The sequence below is a fragment of the Opisthocomus hoazin genome, chromosome 1, assembly GCF_030867145.1.
Source record: "Opisthocomus hoazin isolate bOpiHoa1 chromosome 1, bOpiHoa1.hap1, whole genome shotgun sequence".
NCBI classification, from domain to species: Eukaryota; Metazoa; Chordata; class Aves; order Opisthocomiformes; family Opisthocomidae; genus Opisthocomus; species Opisthocomus hoazin.
Window position 1 is genome coordinate 151,539,011 of NC_134414.1, and position 19,991 is coordinate 151,559,001.

General features: G+C 40.0%; 1 protein-coding gene across 1 annotated transcript in view; it reads right to left on the reverse strand.

The window, feature by feature from the left end:
• The window catches only part of ANO2 (anoctamin 2), a 187,924-nt gene that overhangs the window by 36,058 nt on the left and 131,875 nt on the right, over positions 1-19,991 (reverse strand). The window contains exons 15-16 of the mRNA XM_075418515.1: positions 9,976-10,050; positions 2,971-3,172 (exon numbers count right to left, since the gene is read on the reverse strand). Coding sequence (XP_075274630.1) covers positions 2,971-3,172; positions 9,976-10,050 — 277 coding nt within the window. The remainder of the gene's footprint in view (positions 1-2,970; positions 3,173-9,975; positions 10,051-19,991) is intronic.

Genomic DNA, 19,991 nt, shown 5'->3' on the forward strand with positions numbered 1-19,991 from the left:
CCCCATGTGCTGGATAGATCCTCAGGACAACAGCTCAGGGCAACAGGAATATCAAATAACAGCAGTGCAGCTTCTAATTTGAGGGAGAAAAATCCTAGCCTTTGCCTTATGGAGAACACCCACAAAGATGAGCTCAGCCTCTGGATGAAAATTTGCACACCATATATGGTTCCAGAGACTCACTTAGCACTTCACTCCCTCTCCACGCTCAGATATACTATACCGTACCAACAGAGGCATGCATAAAATTTGTCCTTTAGCTAGTGGAGTCTGCTACACAAGAAATACATCCAGCCAGAATAGATGCATTAGTAAGAGTGAAAACTTTCCCCTAAAGAATGATACACTCATAATACGTGCCTGGTTGTGCAGCATGTTACACCAAAATTGGGCAGCTGAAACTTTCCAGGTAGATAATAAACTGAGATATCTGTGGCATGGGCCTTAGCTCACTGAAGGAGTTGCTGCTTTTATAAGGCACAAACACAAGCAGTTTTGATTTCGTGCCAATTTGACTGATTCTTCCTTGCCCCGAGTGAAGTTACAAGTGAGCTTATGAGTTGTAAGTCAAGTCTGACACCACCTGATAACTGAAGATGACCTATTCAACCTGAGAATAGCAGGATATAACCAGCACTTTTGCTGGTCTGGTTTGCATCAGTGCCCTGCTTTGCTGGGTCCAAAGAGGTGCATGGATTCCTAGTGCATCCTGTACAAGCTCTCTATTGATTACTACAAAACTATTACTTTTCTGCCCCCAAGCACTGGTTCAGCAGGTATTTGAGGCATATCTGTTACTTTGGTTCTACCATGAACGCCATTGCTGTCAGTGGTACTATTCTTGTATTTACAGATGTCATTTCTCACTTGGACAAAGACCGAAGTGGTCTTGGAGTTGGAATAGAAACCTACGCTGTCTAGAGCTGCTCCTCCAGCCCAACAAGTCGATTCCTCAGCTTGTCAATTAACTGCAGTGTGAAAAGGGAATCGAGTACTTTTTGCTCTGCTCAGCAAAATGAAAGTTCATAAGGTAAGGAGCGTTTATCAGCATGAGTGAACTGTAATTTTTTTTTAACATTTTGATTACATTTGGCATCTGAACCTAGCACTGAAGAAAGATGCTTGAATGAACATTCTAACTCCTGTAATTTGTAGCACTAGTGATTACTCAGACTGGATCCTTCTTAAACAAAACATCTGGTGGCTAATTAGGAATGTTGCTTAAATAAAGATAGCCAGATTAGAATTAACTGCAAAGTGACAGAGGGACAATAATCAGCAATAAGAAATTCTTATTTCTTTCACAATTCGGAGTGGTGCACGTTTCAAAGAGAGACATTTTCCTTCCACGCTTGCCCCAGAAAGGCAACGGCAGTGAATTGCACTTCCCAACTTTTGCCTACAAATTCACAGAGAGGAGAAGCCTCACGTTCATCTCTTCCTACTCTTTCCACACAGTAGTGTCATGCCTTAATAGTTGTGCCCTTTCTTACCTGGGCAGGTGCAGTGGACAGAACTGATCAGGTCACACACATTTAGCAGCCTGTTGGTTATATGAAAGCTGAAAATCTGGGTACAGTTCTGGCCTGGACAGTAAGCCTGAGATTCTTTATGCCAGTAGGACAGAGTTCATTTGTGTAACCCTGCTATATTCTGCCCAAACCCTGATGCAAAATAGAAATAAACAAACGAATTCACTTCATAAGGTGGCATTCTGTGAAAATAAATTGCTTTGTCTTCATTTCTTTCAAATACTTTACAAATTTAATCTAAACCATGAGGCTGTCCTTACTGGTAAAACCACAGGACCATATTTAAAAAAATCAGTATTGAACCTCTATTTTGACAGCTATAAAACTTTAGTTTATGGTGTTCTTCAAAAAATAGGACTAAAAGAGATGTTTTCACTTGTAACTTTGAAAGTGTCTTGAGAAAGTGAGAATTAGAAACACAACTCTTAAGAGTTCCTAAGGTTTTAATCTGAAGTCTACTAGTTCCAGCCAGCTTCATTTCACTGTAGGTTTTACAGGGAAACAATCCGCAATTTCAAATGACTGAGTTAGGCTCCAATTGTCAAAAAGTTTCTAATTTGGATGCCTAATCTAGGTGCCCAAAACTGACCAGTAGAGCATTTGTTACAATTAAATGCATCTGTGGTTGTTAATTGATTTTCAGTGTTTTGAATAATTGACTTCATGTTCCTAGACTTTGAGTCATCTAGGATTAGAGGTGATGTATTAAAATGTGGGAAACAATACTTAATGACAGCTATAAGAATCTCATGTTAGGGCCCTATCAGTAAACATCTTTGGCCTAATGTATGTAAGAAAAAAGACCTCTAGCCTAAACCCCTATAGCAGTGAGGAATGACTCACCTTTAAAAGATTTAAATACATTGCCAGGCTTGTAACAATATAACATTTAAAAAAAAAAAAAATTCCAACCCCTAACTGAAATAGATACTATTATTAAAAAGTCCAGCCCAGACATGCCCCTATAATGGCAAAAAAAATCCTCTGAGTGGCAAGGACCTATTAAAAATTACACTAGTAAAAAAACATGGCAAGTATTTGCCAGTGTAGCTTTGCCAGAGCCAGCAACATCTTCAAAACATCCCAGTGATTAAAACCAAGCTCCTAAAGGAAAAGATGTATATCAAAATACATACCAGGTCAAAAATTCTCAACCAGCTCCAGATAAGTGGGTCTTGGCATAGAGCCAGTGCAATGCAGGAATACCAGCTGATTAGCCTGGGCATTCTGGCCAGGCTAATTAGTCCTATTAGTGGCACACTGCATGTTGCAGCTTAGACCTCTAGTTCACAGAGGCAGGTCTGAGCATCTTACCCCATAGCCCTGATTATTTTCACTGTCACTCTTCAGTGGGAAACATTCCTATTAGAACCTCCTTGCACGCCCTCGTATTAACACATGTAATACACTAATGAGGAAAGTGGTGAGATAGTTTTACCAATTTCTGTCAGCCATTTGGCAACAGCTCCATAAATTTCATCAAGTATAAGTATCACAACGAGGTTAATGATGACAGCAGTTGCGGTCACAGTCACTCGAACATTTGACCTGGTTGTCTCATTTGTGCTGAATGATAAAGCCGCTGCTGTTGCGATTCGGTATACAATCACGCCAAACACTGCTGAAAACGTCAGCATAATCTGCAAAGAAATGTACGGATAGATTAGTTCAAGTTTGATACTAACATTTAAACAGAAGCTTTGACTGATATGTTGGGTTTGTTCCATGAACTGGCATTGTGTGTTTTTTTCTTAGAGTAACAATAATACAGGGAAAATCAAATTACATTGTGGAAAATCAAAGCGCTCTGAGGGACATGATGAAGAAAGGGGATGCAGAACTCTGAACTGGCACAATTCCTGAACATATGCATGTTCTCTCTGATTCAAGTTCCACATATTATTCATGCAGTACTGGTGAAGCTCAGGTAGTTTGGGTTCAAATGCAGGTATTAAGAAAGGTCTTTTATCTGGAAATATGTTCAGTTGGCTTGGACTGAAGGGCCTACGTGTACGTGCAGTCAAGTAAATAGGCTTTACTAGCTGAAACAACCTCACCTCTTCACGGCAGAAGTGGCACCTTACTCTCCAGTCGTGTTTGCTCAACTGTTGCCACAAATTAAAAAAAAAAAAAAAGTCTCCCTTTATTATTCTTTTAAGACTATTCTAAAAAAGGGTTACTAGGACTTCACTTTACATTTCTGTCCCAGTAATCAGTTGGTATCCTGGCATCCCTCATGGACTGGCTTTGACCCATGAGATGAGGAAAGTCAGCCCTGCTACTTAAGGTCAAGTTCCCACAAGAAAAATTAGAATTTCACAGGGCTATGGTATTCTGGTTTCAAAAAAAGACACCCCACAATCAAAAAAAAATCAACAAAATAACAATAAAACCCCAGCAAATTTTCATAGCCATGGCAGGAAAGGGGGAGGCGGTACATTTTTCTCTTTCATTTTTGCCTTTGGCAAGAATTCCAATGTACATTCATTATTTTAGGTAAAACATCTTGAGGTCCTCAGATGAAAGAGACTACCTAAATGTGAAAGATTAGACTATTGCAATTATTTCAGTGGGCCTAGGGGCTCAGATTCACAATGCAGGTTTAAGAAAATTTAACAGTTCTTTTTAATGACCCAGCAATAGTTTACTGAATTCTTGTATACAGAGGAAGGTTGTCTTCTGAAAAGCACTATTGCAAAAGAACAAGAATCAGAGCTATGTTAATGGCTGAAGATGAAAACTAGGCACATTTTAATGTAGAACCAGTAAACATACCAAAAAAAAAAAAAAAACATTTTGGAGAAACTCCTGGAGATATCAGATGAAATTCATAAATATGTTTTGTGACAAAATAGTAATGAAATCTTAGATCTAGTAAAACATCTGATTTTGCCTTTTTAAAGAAATGCTTCAATTTAAAATGAAATATATTTTCATTCAAATACCGCTCTAAAGAAAACAGTCTAAATATGAACACTTTGAATGAAAACATTTCAAATGGAATAAAATATTATTTCCTTCCCTTTTGTAGTTTTCATTGTGCTGAGAAAACAGTTCTGATTTTTCTGCCTATTTTTATCTTTTTGTTTTGACTTACCCACAAAACATGCAGACAAAAATCTGATTCATGTTGAACTGTCTGCTCACGTCTTGCTGTGACAGAAGTGGTGCAGGAACACAAAGATCAGAACTTTTACCTAACCCGCCCAGTGCAGAAGCGATCACTACAGTAGAAAGCAATATTCTCAATAAAGAGAGAAAACAGAAAAGCACCACCTGTCAGTTATCTATTTCACCTTCCACCTCTACAGTCACCTTAAGCTCTTCTCGTTTCTTGGTTTGGGTCACAGATTCCTTCCTCTTAATCACCTTCCAAATACTATTTTTCAGTTTCTTTCCCCTGCGGACATCTTTGAAATTTTTACTATAATTGGGGACAAGGAAAACCAGTGAAGTAAACTTGTATATATCACCCTGGAGATGTTGAGCTCTCTGGGCCTCCACAGACACCTATCTCCATCACAGGCTTCCACTTAGAGGTGATATCTTAACAGTACAGGAAGAAGAGTCATCAAGGACAGTCATCGCTAGACAGAGATAGAGGAAATTTCAGGTCATGGGAGTTGAATAGCTAACTCTTAAACCTAACCGAAGGATTTAAGGGTTCCATAGCAATGAAGCAGATTACTGGAGGATGATCTACTACCAGAAGCTTGCATTATTGTAGCCTTTTCAACTCATGCAGTGCCACAGCAAGATACACAAAGCTACTCAAAGAATATATTCTATTTGTTTAAAGAGCAAAGATCCTGGTTTGCAAATTTGGTCTTCAGAAACTCCTCGATTACCCAGCTGTTTTTAAACATCTGCTTAGACACAGATGGAAAACCACTCCTTTAGGACTCTTCGTTATCTGTGCATCCAACAACAAGAGAAAATTGAGGAGGGCTTGTAGGACTGCACGGTAACTGAGAGCATAGCTCTCACTCCCCAGACGGTCACTGAGAGGGAGTGGTCCCTGTATCTTCACAGCATTTCTCAGATTCCTTACAATACCTCTTTTGTCCAAATTCCAGATCAGATGGTGACCATTCATTCAGGTGCTTTGGGTTTTGTTGCGATTGTTAACTTTTCATCTAGCCAGGTCTATCCCCTACTATGGCAGACAGTTTCTTCACTGAATATCTAAACTAGTATGTCAAGGACTGAATTGCTTAGAAACAGATGTGAAAATTGGCTGCAGAAAAGGTCACCTACTGAGCCTGGTATGAATGAAGACAAACAGGAAAGCATACTAGATCTGAGAAGGAAGCTATAAAACCCCGTGGGCTAGACTGAGCCTTCATCCAAGTAGGATAACAATTTAATGTCCAAATAGTTCTTAGGCTTCCCGGTGGGGCTATTCTAGTCAAGTATTATGCCATGTGAGTAAGAATAGGGCAATAGGGTCCAAAAGCAGGAACAGGCTGAACTCTTGTGCCATGACACCAATTGATTTTCTTCCTTCCTCTGACTGAGCCAAACTCAATGAACCCAAAGAAATGCTCCAGTGACGGCACCGCTCCATGCCATCCCACTCTCTTCCAGCAGCTATGAACCTTTTCATCACATACTTGGAAATCTTTGCTGCAACGCATACTTTCTAAATGTGGAGTTTCTAAACTGTGACATATGTTATTAGTAACCACACACAAGCCAAACTTCTATATGCCTAGCTGAGCCTAGATGTCCCGCTACCGCTGGTCTTACTGGGCAAAAATAAGACTTGTGAACTTCTGTTCTAAAATCCCTGAAAAAGACATTGCTTAGATCAAGGTTGGATCTTCTGCCTCCTCTGCAGTCAAGAGAGACTTTGTGTACAACAAAAGAGCTGTGAGCAGGTTCTAAAGAATCTGTAAACGTGTAAAATAATCCTTGGAATTATTTGGTGGCATAAAGCACCAAGATCAACTGGGCAAGAGAACCAAACCCAACATTTTTTTCAACCCACGCTTTTAAAGAAACAAACAGCATACCAAGCTTAATAAAGACAGACGAAAAGCCAGAAAGAAAATATACACCAAGTTTCTTAAAAGAGGATTCACAAAGTAAGGTACACAAAAGAAGTACACAAATGACAAACAAAGAGGAAAGGTTTTACAATAAGAAAACTGCTCACAGCTTCAAGAATCCTCAGGGAAAGTATGGCATGTAAAGCTGAGGAAAAGAGGAACAGAACACACCGGTATCATTCTACGGTGATCTAGACATCTTCATGGAAAATACCTATGGGTTTGTGCTGCCAGACCCTTTGGGCCTGGAAAAGGTAGTATTAAGAATTCAACAATCACTTCTGCAGTACTAAGAATTGCAACGTGTGTGTGCATATCTGTGTCTGAGTCTTCCATGTCTGTGTGCTGTATATGTGCACACGCACATGTAAATTCAAGATTTCATCACCTATTATGCATATAGTGCCTACAGCTAAAAAAATTCATCTGTGTGAATAATAATCACAGAGGTAGATGAGACCAATTCAGTTTCCTCAGTGCAATTCTATTGCCCAGGCTGACAGCAAACTTTAGTCTGGAGTTTCCAATTCCTGTTTAACTAATCTAGCAGAAAAAAAAATTAAAATTGCATACAGTAAAGAGTAGATTGTAATCTCCACATGGGAAAGCAGAGTTGGCTCTCCCTCATCAAGAGCTGACTTGAATTTCACGCATGGTTTGCAGGTTGTCTCTTTAAGGTGCTTGCATCTTACTAATGCTCAAAATACTCTAAAATAAAAAAAATTATTGTGGTCACTTCTCCAAATGGTGAACGCCAGCATAGTTCCACCAGACACTAACAGAAGTGGAAGAATTGGAGCTCTACCTTTATAAATCTCTCTGAGATGCTATAGTATGCAGGGAGCGTAACACATAGGCTAAGACTCAGGAAAGCACTTTAAGCTCATGCTTACGGGAGATTTACACATGTGGTTAAAGTCAAGAGTGCATGTAAGCACCTTGTCTGCAAAAGAACGACTTGTGAAAGCTAAATGGGGGCTATATGCTTAGTCATACTCAGTATAATCTGCTTTAAGCGAAGTCCCAGATAATGCCAGTTAGAGGTGCTGTCTAAAAAGCAAATGCTTGGTATAGCCTCAGGATGATCAATTCACTGAAAAAGGTCTAAATACATGCATATATGTATGAATAACACACCTAATATGTACAGAAAATATACTTAATATACAATACATATATTTACATCAATATATACACATATATTTATAAAAAATTAGACATTAAACAGAATCACAGAATGGTTGGGGTTGGAAGGGACCTCTGTGGGTCATCTAGTCCAACCCCCCTGCCAAAGCAGGGTCACCTACAGCAGGCTGCATAGGACCTCGTCCAGGTGGATCTTGAATACCTCTAGAGAAGGAGACTCCACAGCCTCCCTGGGCAGCCTGTTTCAGTGCTCCGTCACCCTCAGAGGGAAGAAGTTCTTCCTCATCTTCAGCTAGAACTTCCTGTGCTTCAGTTTGTGCCCATTGCCCCTTGTCCTGTTGCTGGGCACCACTGAAGAGTTTCGAGCCATCCTTTTGACACCTACCCTTCAGATATTTTTAAGCATTTATGAGGTCACTTCTCAGCCTTCTCTTCTTCAGGCTGAACAAGCCCAGTTCCCTCAGGCTTTCCTTGTAGGAAAGATGCTCCAGTCCCCTCATCATCCTCGTAGCCCTCCGCTGGACTCTCTCCAGTAGCTCCTGATCTTTCTTGAACTGGGGAGCCCAGAACTGGACACGGTACTCCAGATGGGGCCTCACTAGGGCAGAGTAGAGGGGGAGGAGAACCTCCCTCCACCTGCTGGCCACACTCCTCTTGATGCATCCCTGAATGCCATTGGCCTTCTTGGCAGCCAGGGCACACTGCTGGCTCATGGTCAACTTGTTGTCCCCCAGCACTCCCAGCTCCCTCTCTGCAGAGCTGCTCACCAGCAGGTCCGCCCCGAACCCTTACTGGTGCATGGGGTTGTTCCTCCCCAGGTGCAGGACCTTGCACTTGCCCTTCTTGAACTTCATGAGGTTCCTCTCTGCCCAACACTCCAGCCTGTCCAGGTCTCACTGGATGGCAGCACAGCCTCCCAGTGTATCCGCTACTCCTCCTAGTTTTGTGTCATCAGCAAACTTGCTCTGGGTACATCTGTCCCTTCATCCAGGTCATTGGTGAAGAAGATGAACAAGACTGGGCACAGCACTGGCCCCTGGGGAGCACCACTAGCTACAGGCCTCCAACTAGACTCTGCGTCGCTGATCCTCTGAGCTCTGCCATTCAGCCAGTTCTCAATCCACCTCACTGTCCACTCATCCAGTCCACACTTCCTGAGCTTCCCTAGGAGGATGTTATGGGAGACAGTGCTGAAAGCCTTGCTGAAGTCAAGATAGACAACATTCACTACTCTTCCCTTATCTACCCAGTTGGTCATGCCAGCACAGAAGGCTATTAGATTGGTCAAGCATGATTTCCCCTTAATTTGACTTCAATATGAATATAAAATATTTTTGACCATCAGAAAAAGAAATTAAATCTTCACAGGACATCTGTTGTAGTATATGCAAATTACAGTATATTAGAAATACACTTAGGTATTTTAAAATAATTTAGTCCCTAAGTATATTTCCCATGGCTCCTGTGGTGTAAACCAGCATATTTCATTGCCATTTTACACTGGCTCTTGATGTAAATACATGCTTTCATTCAGTAATTTCTGAAATCAGAGGGATAATGTGATCCTTGACAATGTAATTTGTGGGTTATTAGCCAGGCTTTCCTATCGCTGTTTACAAAGTCTAGCAGCTTGATGATGTGTTTATGGTCTGTTGGTAATTTCACTAGGACAGAGGCGTCCACACTTTACAGCTGGCTGACCTGCACACCCTATTCGTGTTCCCAAGTCAAGATTGTATACCATGGTCTTCCTCGACTACAGTATAGTCCATCCCTGAATGTGTGTTGGACACATACTTCTCAGCAACGGATTTATTTCACCTGTATGTCACCTATTCAGTAGGCTCAACACTTGTGTATGTTATTCTGATAGACCGCATGCAAATGCAATACTGTGCACGCCAGCGAACACACAGAGGTCTTCCCTTCACCAGACAACGGAGTATGGAGCAGAAACCCTGTGAGAGAGACAGCATCTAGTAGTGAACTGCTGTCATTACAGCAAGTCATCCAGACAACAGCCATCTCATAAGCAGCCTTTGGAAAAAGAGAATAAAGCTGGAGGTAGGCATTGAGCTCTTTGAGTCTTCCTAGTAGGACACATATTCTCACAAACTGCAGGTTATAACCCTAGTTTTTTTCAGATTTTCAGCGTCTTTGAGAACACTAATTTAGGATTCCACTCAAGACGCTCGTTGCAAAGTTTCTCACATCTAACAAATGTGCAGAAAGGCAGATTATATTACCATAAATAAAATCAATCCAAAGTTTGCTGCATATCCAGGCATACGGTCACTACATGTCAGCTTCTCCTTTTCATCCTGTAACAAAACACAAAGATAAAATAACAGACATTACAGAACTGTGCAATAGTGAATATTAGAGTTAGTAAGATCTGTTATTGAAAAGCGTTCTCAATCCCCCTGCTCCTGTTGTAATTTTGAAGATGTTCATAAGATTTAGAACACTGATATTTTAAAGCAGACTATAATTTGAGAGAAAAGAAGGTAAGAGGCTAAATAATACTTACAGAAAATGTCTGCAAAAATCAGTAAATATCATACATACCGTGGTTTAAATATTTGAAAAAATGTATTCAGCTCTTACTAAATTTCCTAATATCAGGAGAAAGCCCCGAGATTCACTTTAATTTACATTTAGGCAAAGCAAGAATCAACAATTTATTTTGAATTGCTTCTTGTAAAACTCCAGAAGAATAGTGCATGAGACAGAAATCAGGAAAAGAATGCTTACTACCATTGAACCCAGATGTTTTGTCTAATGATTACCTTAGACAAACGTGGCCCCTACGATAGTTTGTGCAAAGACACCCCAATCCTTCTCCTGGTACTTAGTCTATAGAAGAGCGAAACTACAAAGGCAAGCCCCCTTTGTGATCTCTGCGGCCATCCTTGTTTTCATCACCTGCAAACAGCTTCTCTTTCTCTTCACTGCATAATTTAAAGCAACCGTGATCAGTGAAATCTAGTATGCTTTTACTGTCCCCACACAAACTTAACTCCATCTCTAGCAACATGTACATATAAAGAAGATATTTGAAAGTGGATTTATAGAAGAAATATGATTCTGCCATCCCAAAATAGGTTTCTTAAAATAATAATAAGGTCATTACTTTGTTTAAGTTAAACTAAACCTATATAATCAAATTAACTAAGGATACAGAGCCAGCTGCTGTTTGCATTTCTGTGAACTACTTTTGCTCTCCCATGGACTAGTACTTCACTTACACTGGAGTTAACCCAGAGTTATTCTGAATTTAAATGAATTTAAGTCAGATCATAATTCAGGTCAGAGTTTTCAAGTAAATAATTTCTAAGTCACAATTCTCCTCAGATAAAAATAAAAATCTGGGAGCATTATGCCTCTGTAGAAGGCTTTCCCAAAGTAGCACTAGGAATACAGTATATACTCCAAGTGCAGAAATGCAGCCATGAACGTTCTCATGGAATTTACTGGGATGTGGAATTAGACCGAAGACATGATCCTGTCTACACATCCATGGCCATTGTGATGGTGCCTCAGTCACTGTGGGAAGTGCTGTTACTCAGCATTCCCTCTTCTCAGCTCAGCTGTTCAAACAGAGAAGTTAAGCATGCCTCCTTTGGGAGAGTGCTGGCAGGACTGGGCCATAGCAAACCCAAGCAGAAGCACAAATAATTTGGCCCAACATATGCAGTACATAAATACTCCATACAGTACATAAATGGAGTCCATCTTTTAGCTGGAAGGCTCCTTTAAAAAGCACTTCTGTCAAAGCACAGATGCATTTCATTTCGTTTTGGCTTTTACCACTCAGCAATTATACAGGACGTAAAGAAGGTCTAAGTGATTATACTCCAAGAAGGCCTGAAGGACACAACATCTAACAGTTTCACTAGGGGAAAAACACTGAAGAAGCAAAACAGCAGAATGAGTTAATGCTAGCCAAAGCAGTTACAGGAAAGAAGAACAACTTTTATAACCATGCTGAGGTGGAAAGAGAAAATTGTGACTTATACAAAAGGGCCAGGAAGAGGTAAAAATGACCAAGAAAATTACTTCCAAAATCTCACTAGCAGTAAAAATTTTGGAAAAAATAAATCATAATATCAAGATCAAATTTTCCCATATCATGAATCATGCTCATCAAATCCTGAGTGGCAAAGCGACTAAGGTTTTTCATGTTTTGGGGTCTTTTGTTCAATATTTCTGGGGATGTAACACATTTACTGTATTTTGAAACAGCCAGGATTCTGACATGATCTACTGGCTTTCCGTGTTAAGAAAAAAATCATATGCTGGAAGATGCCTGGTAACACCTCAGCAACTTAGAAAACTGACACATCAGGGAATACATTACGAAACAGTTGTCCACTATGAAAAAAAAAAAGCTCCTATTTGCCTCGTTTGCCCTACCCTCTTTTTTTTTGTTTGTTTGTGTACGTGGTAAAATAGAACTGGATAGTTACAGGAAAGAATCAAACATAGGAAAATTGAGCAAAGATTGACATGCACATTTAGAGATGAATATCAGAATATAAGGTGTTCGGAAACCTACATTTTTAGGCATTAAGAGACATTAGGATTAATCCATTTAAGGCTCCCAAATTCAGGAGAGTTTAAGGACTGCAGTTATTAGAGTGTTTGCTCTCTTTAATATCAGCATGTGCGTTAAGAATGTAGAGGTGTCTAGCATAACCAGTCATTTTGGAAGCCCTAGGTTTAGCACATGAATACTTGTTTTACAGAAATTATTGCTATTCGAAAGCACTTTGTGTCTGATGAGCTCAACAAAACAAGTTCCCGGAATAAAAATTTAGAAGTATAACTGATTCTTAAAAATTCATTTCATTACTCGGAATAACTAAAGGAAATTTGCAATGTCTCCAAAAAAAATTACCTTGCTGAACAGGACAAAAATAGTCTTTTCTCTTGTGATGGGTTGACCTTGGCTGGCTGCCAGATGCCCACCCAGCCACTCTCTCACTCTCCCTCCTCATCAGAATGGGGGGAGAAATTAAGATGAAAAAGCTTGTTAGTTGAGGTAAAGACAGGAAGACAATTTACCATTTGCTATTATGGGGAAACCAGACTTGACTTTGGGAAAATTCTTTTAATTTATCAGTATTTCAAACATATTTGGATGCTGAGAAATAAAAACAAAACTAAGTACTCCTTTCAATTCCCTCCCAGCTTCTTCCCAGGGCCAAGTTCAGTCCTTCATTCCTGACTCCTCTACTTCCCTCTGCAAGCAGTGCAGGGCAATGACGGACAACAGGTTATGGGGTCAGTCCATAACAGCTCCTCTTTGCCTTTCCTTCCTCCGCACACTGTTCCCCTGCTCCAACGTGGGTCCTTCCATAGGCTGCAGTCCTTCAGGGTAAACCTGCTCCACTGTGGTCTCTCCAGGGGCTACAGTTCCTTCAGGAAATATGCCCTTGTTCTGGCATCGGGTCCTCCACAGGCTGCAGTGTGGGTATTCACTCCACTGTGGCCCTCCCCGTGGGCTGCCAGGAAATACCTGCTCCGCTGTGGTCTCTCCAGGGGCTGCAGGGCAATCTCTGCTCAGGCACCTTGAGCACCTCCTCCCCTCCCCCTGCTCTCACCTTGGTGCTCACAGGGCAGTTTCTCACACTTTTCCCCCTCTCTCCTCACTGTCAGGCAGCATTTTACCATTTCTCATGCACCCTTTCCCAGAGGTACCACTATCTTGCTGAGGGGGTCAGCTGTGCCCTGCAGTGCGTCTGTTCGAGTGTCCCTGGCCGCTCCTCACAGAAACCACCCCTGCAGCCACCGCTGCCAGTGCCTGCGCACCAGCACCTGGTACATCTATGGGGTTGGTGTGATGGGGTGAGGAAAATCACATTTGCTTTTGAACTCAGAACAAGGCAATAAGGATTGAACAGAGCTCAGTGGAGTGATAGACACTTCGGCAGTGCTTTCCCAGTCTCTTCTTGCAGTGAATGATACAAAGGGCGAATTAGGAAGGGGAGAGAGGAGAGAGCATGCATGGGAAAGGACAAGGGGATAAAGGAAGGAAGAGAGCAGTAGCATTCCATCTAGTCAGCTTTCTCTTTGACGCATGTGCTTTCTTTAACCTGAGGTGACTTTGCCATGAGTTTGCCATTCTCTGTAACATTTAGCTGAAGGGAGATCTGAACAACCTGCCTGAATTACTATGTCATTATAAGAAGAAAGAAAAAGCTGGATGAAAATATTACCGAGTTACTTAGACAGCATACATGGCACAAAAGAAATTCTGAAATTTAAATCAATACGGTAGGCAGCTGAAAGCTACTTTCTGTTACGACTCTTGCTAAGAAAACCAAATCTGTAAATTCGCTTGATATTTTTGATCGCACCTGATTCTACTCTCTGGCAATAGTGCCATCTAGCCGCTAAAACACTGTACTGTGAGGTATCAAGAACACCTTGTCTGCGATCAAAGTATTACACTCGCACACTGCAGCAAGTGTTGTTTATTCTAAGTTAGTGGAAGTCATTCACAAATTTCTCATAGGATAAGCCACATTCCCCATTCTAATCAATAACGTGCATTACAGAACATTGCCTAGATTTTAGACCAGGTTAGGAAAGCTTTCCTGAAGGTTGATGAAAACTCAGCCAAGCAGGCAGGGAATCTATCTGGAGCAGTCCAAGAGGGGTATGCATTTTATGACATAACCTGATGAAACTGATCATCTGAAGAACAATCTCAATGACAGATGTGTTATACTATGGAATATTCCCCTAGAGACACTATATTGCAGGGAAATATTTATATGCACACAAAAAAACTCACGACAGAGATTATATTTTTGTGGTGAACAAGAAAAAGTACAAGATATATTTTAAAATCTTTTTTTCAGTTTACTTAAATGCAGTGATGTATTTGCAATTGTATTGGAGGAAAAAAATAGTTGTTGTTCTGAGTCTACTGACGTGTTCCTGTTTTAATGTTTAATGTGGTGTTGAATGTGTTCCATGCAGGAATACAAATATTTCCTGTTAGAAAGACAGGACGTGGTTTAGCAGGTGTGGTGGTGTTGGGTTGACAGTTGGACTTGATGGTTCAGAGGTCTTTTCCAACCCTAATGATTCTATGAAAATAAAAAATAAAATACAAAAAAATGAGAAAGAGAAAGAAAAATAAAATTAAGCACCATCTAGGTTTCGCTGGATGCTTTATTTCCTTATGAATTACCTAACATGGCAAAGTTCCAACACGTGCAGCTCTGCATCCTCAGGTGGGCCTCTGTGGAAACCTGGAAATATACTGCACTTGGACAGCACCAAGCGGCTTTGTGAAAACAGATCTGTGTTTCTCTGTGAATTAAACCACAGACAGTTTGCTCAGATCACAAGTATCTCAGTTATTTATTTATATTTTCCCACAAGAGAACACCTCCTCAAAGCAGGTGTTTCTAACCATCAGCCATGCCAGCTCAACCTGCACTCAGGGAGTAAAGCAACATACTTTCTCTCTTCCGCTTTGTAACTCCCATTCTGAAATTCAGGCTCTGCAGTGCATTTGCACCTGGGCAACCCCAATGATTTCAATGGACTTGACAGAGCTGCAATAATTGACTGGAATTTAGTAAAAGATGTTCAGGGAAGAAGAGAATCCAGGACCCTCTCTCTTGACTTCTTAAGGTCTCGCACAGCTAGCAACAGCAAAAAGATACAAAATTATATTTCCACGGACAAAATCCAGAAGTTCATCTGTAATGCCCAGGAAGCATCAAACAAGTAAATGTCATTTTTATAACTGCAATTTTATTAGTAGAAAGAAAATCTTTAATTTGTGTAAAATTATGCTGCCCAAATGACCATCTAGAAATAAGAATTGTGGTATCAAATACAGCTCTTCTGTATTGGAGTAATACCCAAAATTTTGCATGTGTATTTCAGACTCAAGACAAGGAATGAAATGAGCTTCTTCTGAAATAAAGGGTCCCTGTAATTTTACTTTGGGCATGAGATAAGATAAAGACAAGGAGGAAAGGATCCTTCAAGGCTATTTGGAGGTTAAAAGAAGTTAAGAGCCAGAAAAAGCCTGCAGGACAGGCAGTTTTGGAAGACAGTCGATTCCAGGGTGGCAACACAAAAGGAGGCACAATCAAAGCACATCAGAATTTCTGGGATCTTGCAGTGGCCCACAGTGGTAATTACAGCTAAGAAACTCTGGACAAGCTCATGGAACTGTTCCAGCCTATATTAGGGACCACTGGCCCTCAAACTTCTGAGAGGAAAGACGAAACTGCTGCCACCCTGGGCATCTGCCAATGCCTGTGTCTATCCCAGTCTGAATCTGTCCCTAGGAGTTCTACCTTCACACTCCCACAGAAGCTGAAAGAGCTTTTGGTTTAAGACCCATTAAAAGAGAGAAGAACACTTTCTATTCTTCTCACTTTGAAAGCAGCAAGGGCATTTTAACAGTAAAGATGGCTCTGTTCTGTGAGTAATGTTCTGTTTCAGGCTTGCACATGGAAAACAAACTGCCAAGACTCATTTGGATCCAGCTGAAGGACTGAAAAGTCTTTTAAAATTTTTCCTGTCTTTGAAACATGCAGAATAGCACAGATAGCTTCCAGAGGAGCTTAACGGACACACTCTAAATCATGTGAGGGAGCAATGCAGAACAGAGAGCTATGAGAAGTGTGTGCAAGGCTCAGTACTAGAATCATGGAAATTAATGGAATTTAAGGCTATGCAAGGTTATTGTTAATCATCCAGTCTTGGTCTTCTTTGCAATCACAGAACTTCCTTGGAGTGATTTTTGCTAGAAGACTAATAAATGTGTTTTAACTAACATTCTGTTTAGAGAAACCTCTGATCACAGCTTCAGTATTTCTGTGATGAACAGTCAGTCACAAGCCTTATTAGGTCATTCCAATTGCTAATTATCCTAACTATTGAAAATGTGTGGCTGATTTCCAGGCTGAATTTGCCTATCTGCATCTTTCAGTCTTTGCATTTAGCTGCTACTTTGTCATTTAAAAGCATCTACTGGCAGATTTTTGGTTTTGGCTGTAGGTTCTCATAGACTGTGATCAGGCCACCCCTTGGCTTTTCTACTAGCTTGAACCCACTCAGTCAGAACAGGAACAATCAGTCAAACCCACAGCTGTATTTCTTCCCCTGCAATGTGACTGGAAACAAATCTCCCACTGGCTACATCCTTGACATGGGCCACTCACTTGGCCTTTCACATAACACGGCTTATGAAAGCATGTGTGAGTAGCCAAGTCCCTGTGCCTCAAGACACACACATGCACATCCCTTCCACAGGACCAGACATATAAAGTGATGGTTACTGTGTTAGGTGAGGGTCATACTTCCAGTCATGGAGCACAAGGAAGCCTGGTGGAAAAGAAGACACCAGCCTCTTCTCTGTCAACAGGGGCACTGGCAGAATGGAGGAAAGGATCCGCTATTCCAAGTGCTTTCTAGTCCCTATCAGTTTTAACACTATGTTCTGAACTTTCTCAGTGTCTGTGTATATATGTCTGTATATGTGTATATACGTCTGTATATGCGTATATACATACCACTTTACATATATACACACACACTTAAATATGTGTATGTATATGCATATCGCATGCATGCAATGAATACCTTGATAAAAACTAGCTCTGATTATTAAATTAGAACTGACATATGAGCTACAGTTCATAGATGAAATCTGTTATCAAAGTTCTCCAACACACAGCAAATGTGGCCATTTGCCCAACCATGCCAGTGATGCTGGAATAAGGGTAAGCTGCGGCATGTGAACTAGAGTTCTTACTGATTTCCCCTCTGCAGAAAGAGCAGGTACCTAGACTATATCAGGAGGTAACTGTCAGCTGCAGGGTGTATAGACAAGTAGGGTTAGAAACTTTCAAAATCACATATATATATGACAATGTTACTGAAAATTCTACCTGCATTTCACAGATTTCACAGTAGTTTCAGGGAAATATTTCAAGCTGTTTCATTCACTTAGAAATAATGACAAAAGGCTGGAGGTCTGCTATCACTGTAATTTAAATTTGTAAAGCTCGATTTATTCAGAGACTTGGTTAATTTAATACACTGCAGTTTATTCAGAAATAAAAATGGTTCCTTTCTATCCTGTATTTAAAACTTATTTTGCCTTTGATACTCATCTTAATGCATCTAGTGCATTGTAGCATATTGCAATCATTGCTGTGTAAATGCTATTAAGGTGCTTCGTCTTTATATCAGTGTTTAAAATCAACTTCTTGATATTTACATATGGTTCAAGTGAAAACTGGCATCACTTCTTTTTTTACAATGACAGTTTAACATATGGCTTTACAAGTATGAATTATTTATGTAAACTTCAGGCCATTCAGAACATTACCAGAAAAACACTATAATTTACACAAACAATAGGGTTACATCTGTAGTCATAAATATTCATTGTTTATCAATGCTCTTTGTAGATGATTAATAAATCATAATGAGTCTGATACTGAGAAGGCAAAGGGCTGGATGTACAAATACACTTCGACATCTGGTGGGATCTCCAAAGCAACTGACTGACAGTGGTACACAGGTCTGTCGTAGTAGAGAAGATGGTAGTGGAATGCCACAAATTAAGTTCATGGCATGCAGGGATATCCTGTCATCTGCTCAATTTTTTTTTATTTTAGTGTAACTCCTGAACTTTCTCAAAGAAGGTAATGGAATTCCCCACATGGCTTTAAAATATGCTTATATAAATATAGCCATGCATCAGAAAAACAGATTCTGAGCCAGACGTGCCTACTTCAATTTGTGTGATTAGATCAATTTAATACACTTCAATTTGTGTGATTAGATCAATTTAATACACTTTGATATTGACTAGACATGGACCTATCAGGCACATTAACAAACGTGAGTTTCAGAGACTGACTTTAGGAAAAAGTCAATTATCAGCAATATTCACTACCTTACTTCATCCTGCAGTTAACTGGATCTGTAACCACTTTGTACCCTGAAATCCAGAGCACCATTACTCTAATAGTCAATCTGATTTCACACTTTCTTGTGTAAACTGCAAACATCTGATGGAGAAGTTAAAATACAGCAAATTTTAAAACAATGTAACCTAATTTGTCAGAAAAAAAAAGACTTTTTACTAGTTTCTATAACTCAGTGCCATTTTAATATTGGCAGTGAATTTAAAAGTTTCTCTCTGTAAATTATTTTAAGTATAGGACTGTCTTTTCTGTGTAAGTCCTTTTAAAATGTGTCGGTTACACAATCAAATACCCAACTACTCGCAGTATCTCTCCCTAGAATATGAAAAGGTCCAAAATTATGTTATCTTTTGTAACTGCACATCTATTTGCCTCAGATGGATCACAGTTTATCAGAAATTTATCTGTAAAATCACTCATTTGGTCACCGATATACACTTTTGTATAAGCAACTTGGGCCTGATGGAATTAGGCCAGTTGGCAATTTTGCAATTTTCAAAGCTTGAACTACAATTCTTTATGTGGGAGTCTCTTAGTAACATTTAATAGTCTTGTTACTTCTCTAAACTGCATGTATTAGTACCCTTAATGTGAAGGGAACACAATTAAAAAAATTAACTGAGCATATGATTTCACTTCTGGATGAGATGTATTTATTGCTAGACTCTCAGGGAAAATGTCTTTTCTATATTTCCTTGAAGCTTGTGTGGCCCACATCTGGGCCAGTGTCATAGCTTGAAGAATCTAGGCTGAAATTCTTGCTGTTGTGAAATCAATTGCAAAAGTCCCAGTGACTTCAATGAAGCAGAATCTCACCCCAAGGCTTTGTTATTACACACTTAAAATCAGATTCTCCATTGTCTTACACCACGTGAAGCCACTTATTCACACGTAAAGCAGGATAAAAATGCGTGCAACACATTATCGCTTTCCTTTGTTTGCAATTTTGAATTTACCTTACACAAACTCTGAATGATCACACCAACAGCAGAGGAGATTGAAGTGGTGTAAATTTTAGTAACATTTTAAAGTTGGTAATGAAAAGTTTGAGAAGTAGGGAGAGAATCAAAAGGGGATGTAGCTATGCTAGATTCTTTCCCTGACTCCAGAGCATTTATTACCAGCTGTAAAATGTTAATTAAGTTTGTATTCTAACATCCACATATGCTATAAAAATTGAACATGATTGCAGAATACAATCTACAAAGGCAAACTTTTGCCAGTAATATATGGATGACATGTAGAGAAGAGTTCTGGGTAAGTAATTAACACATGGAAGACGAGAA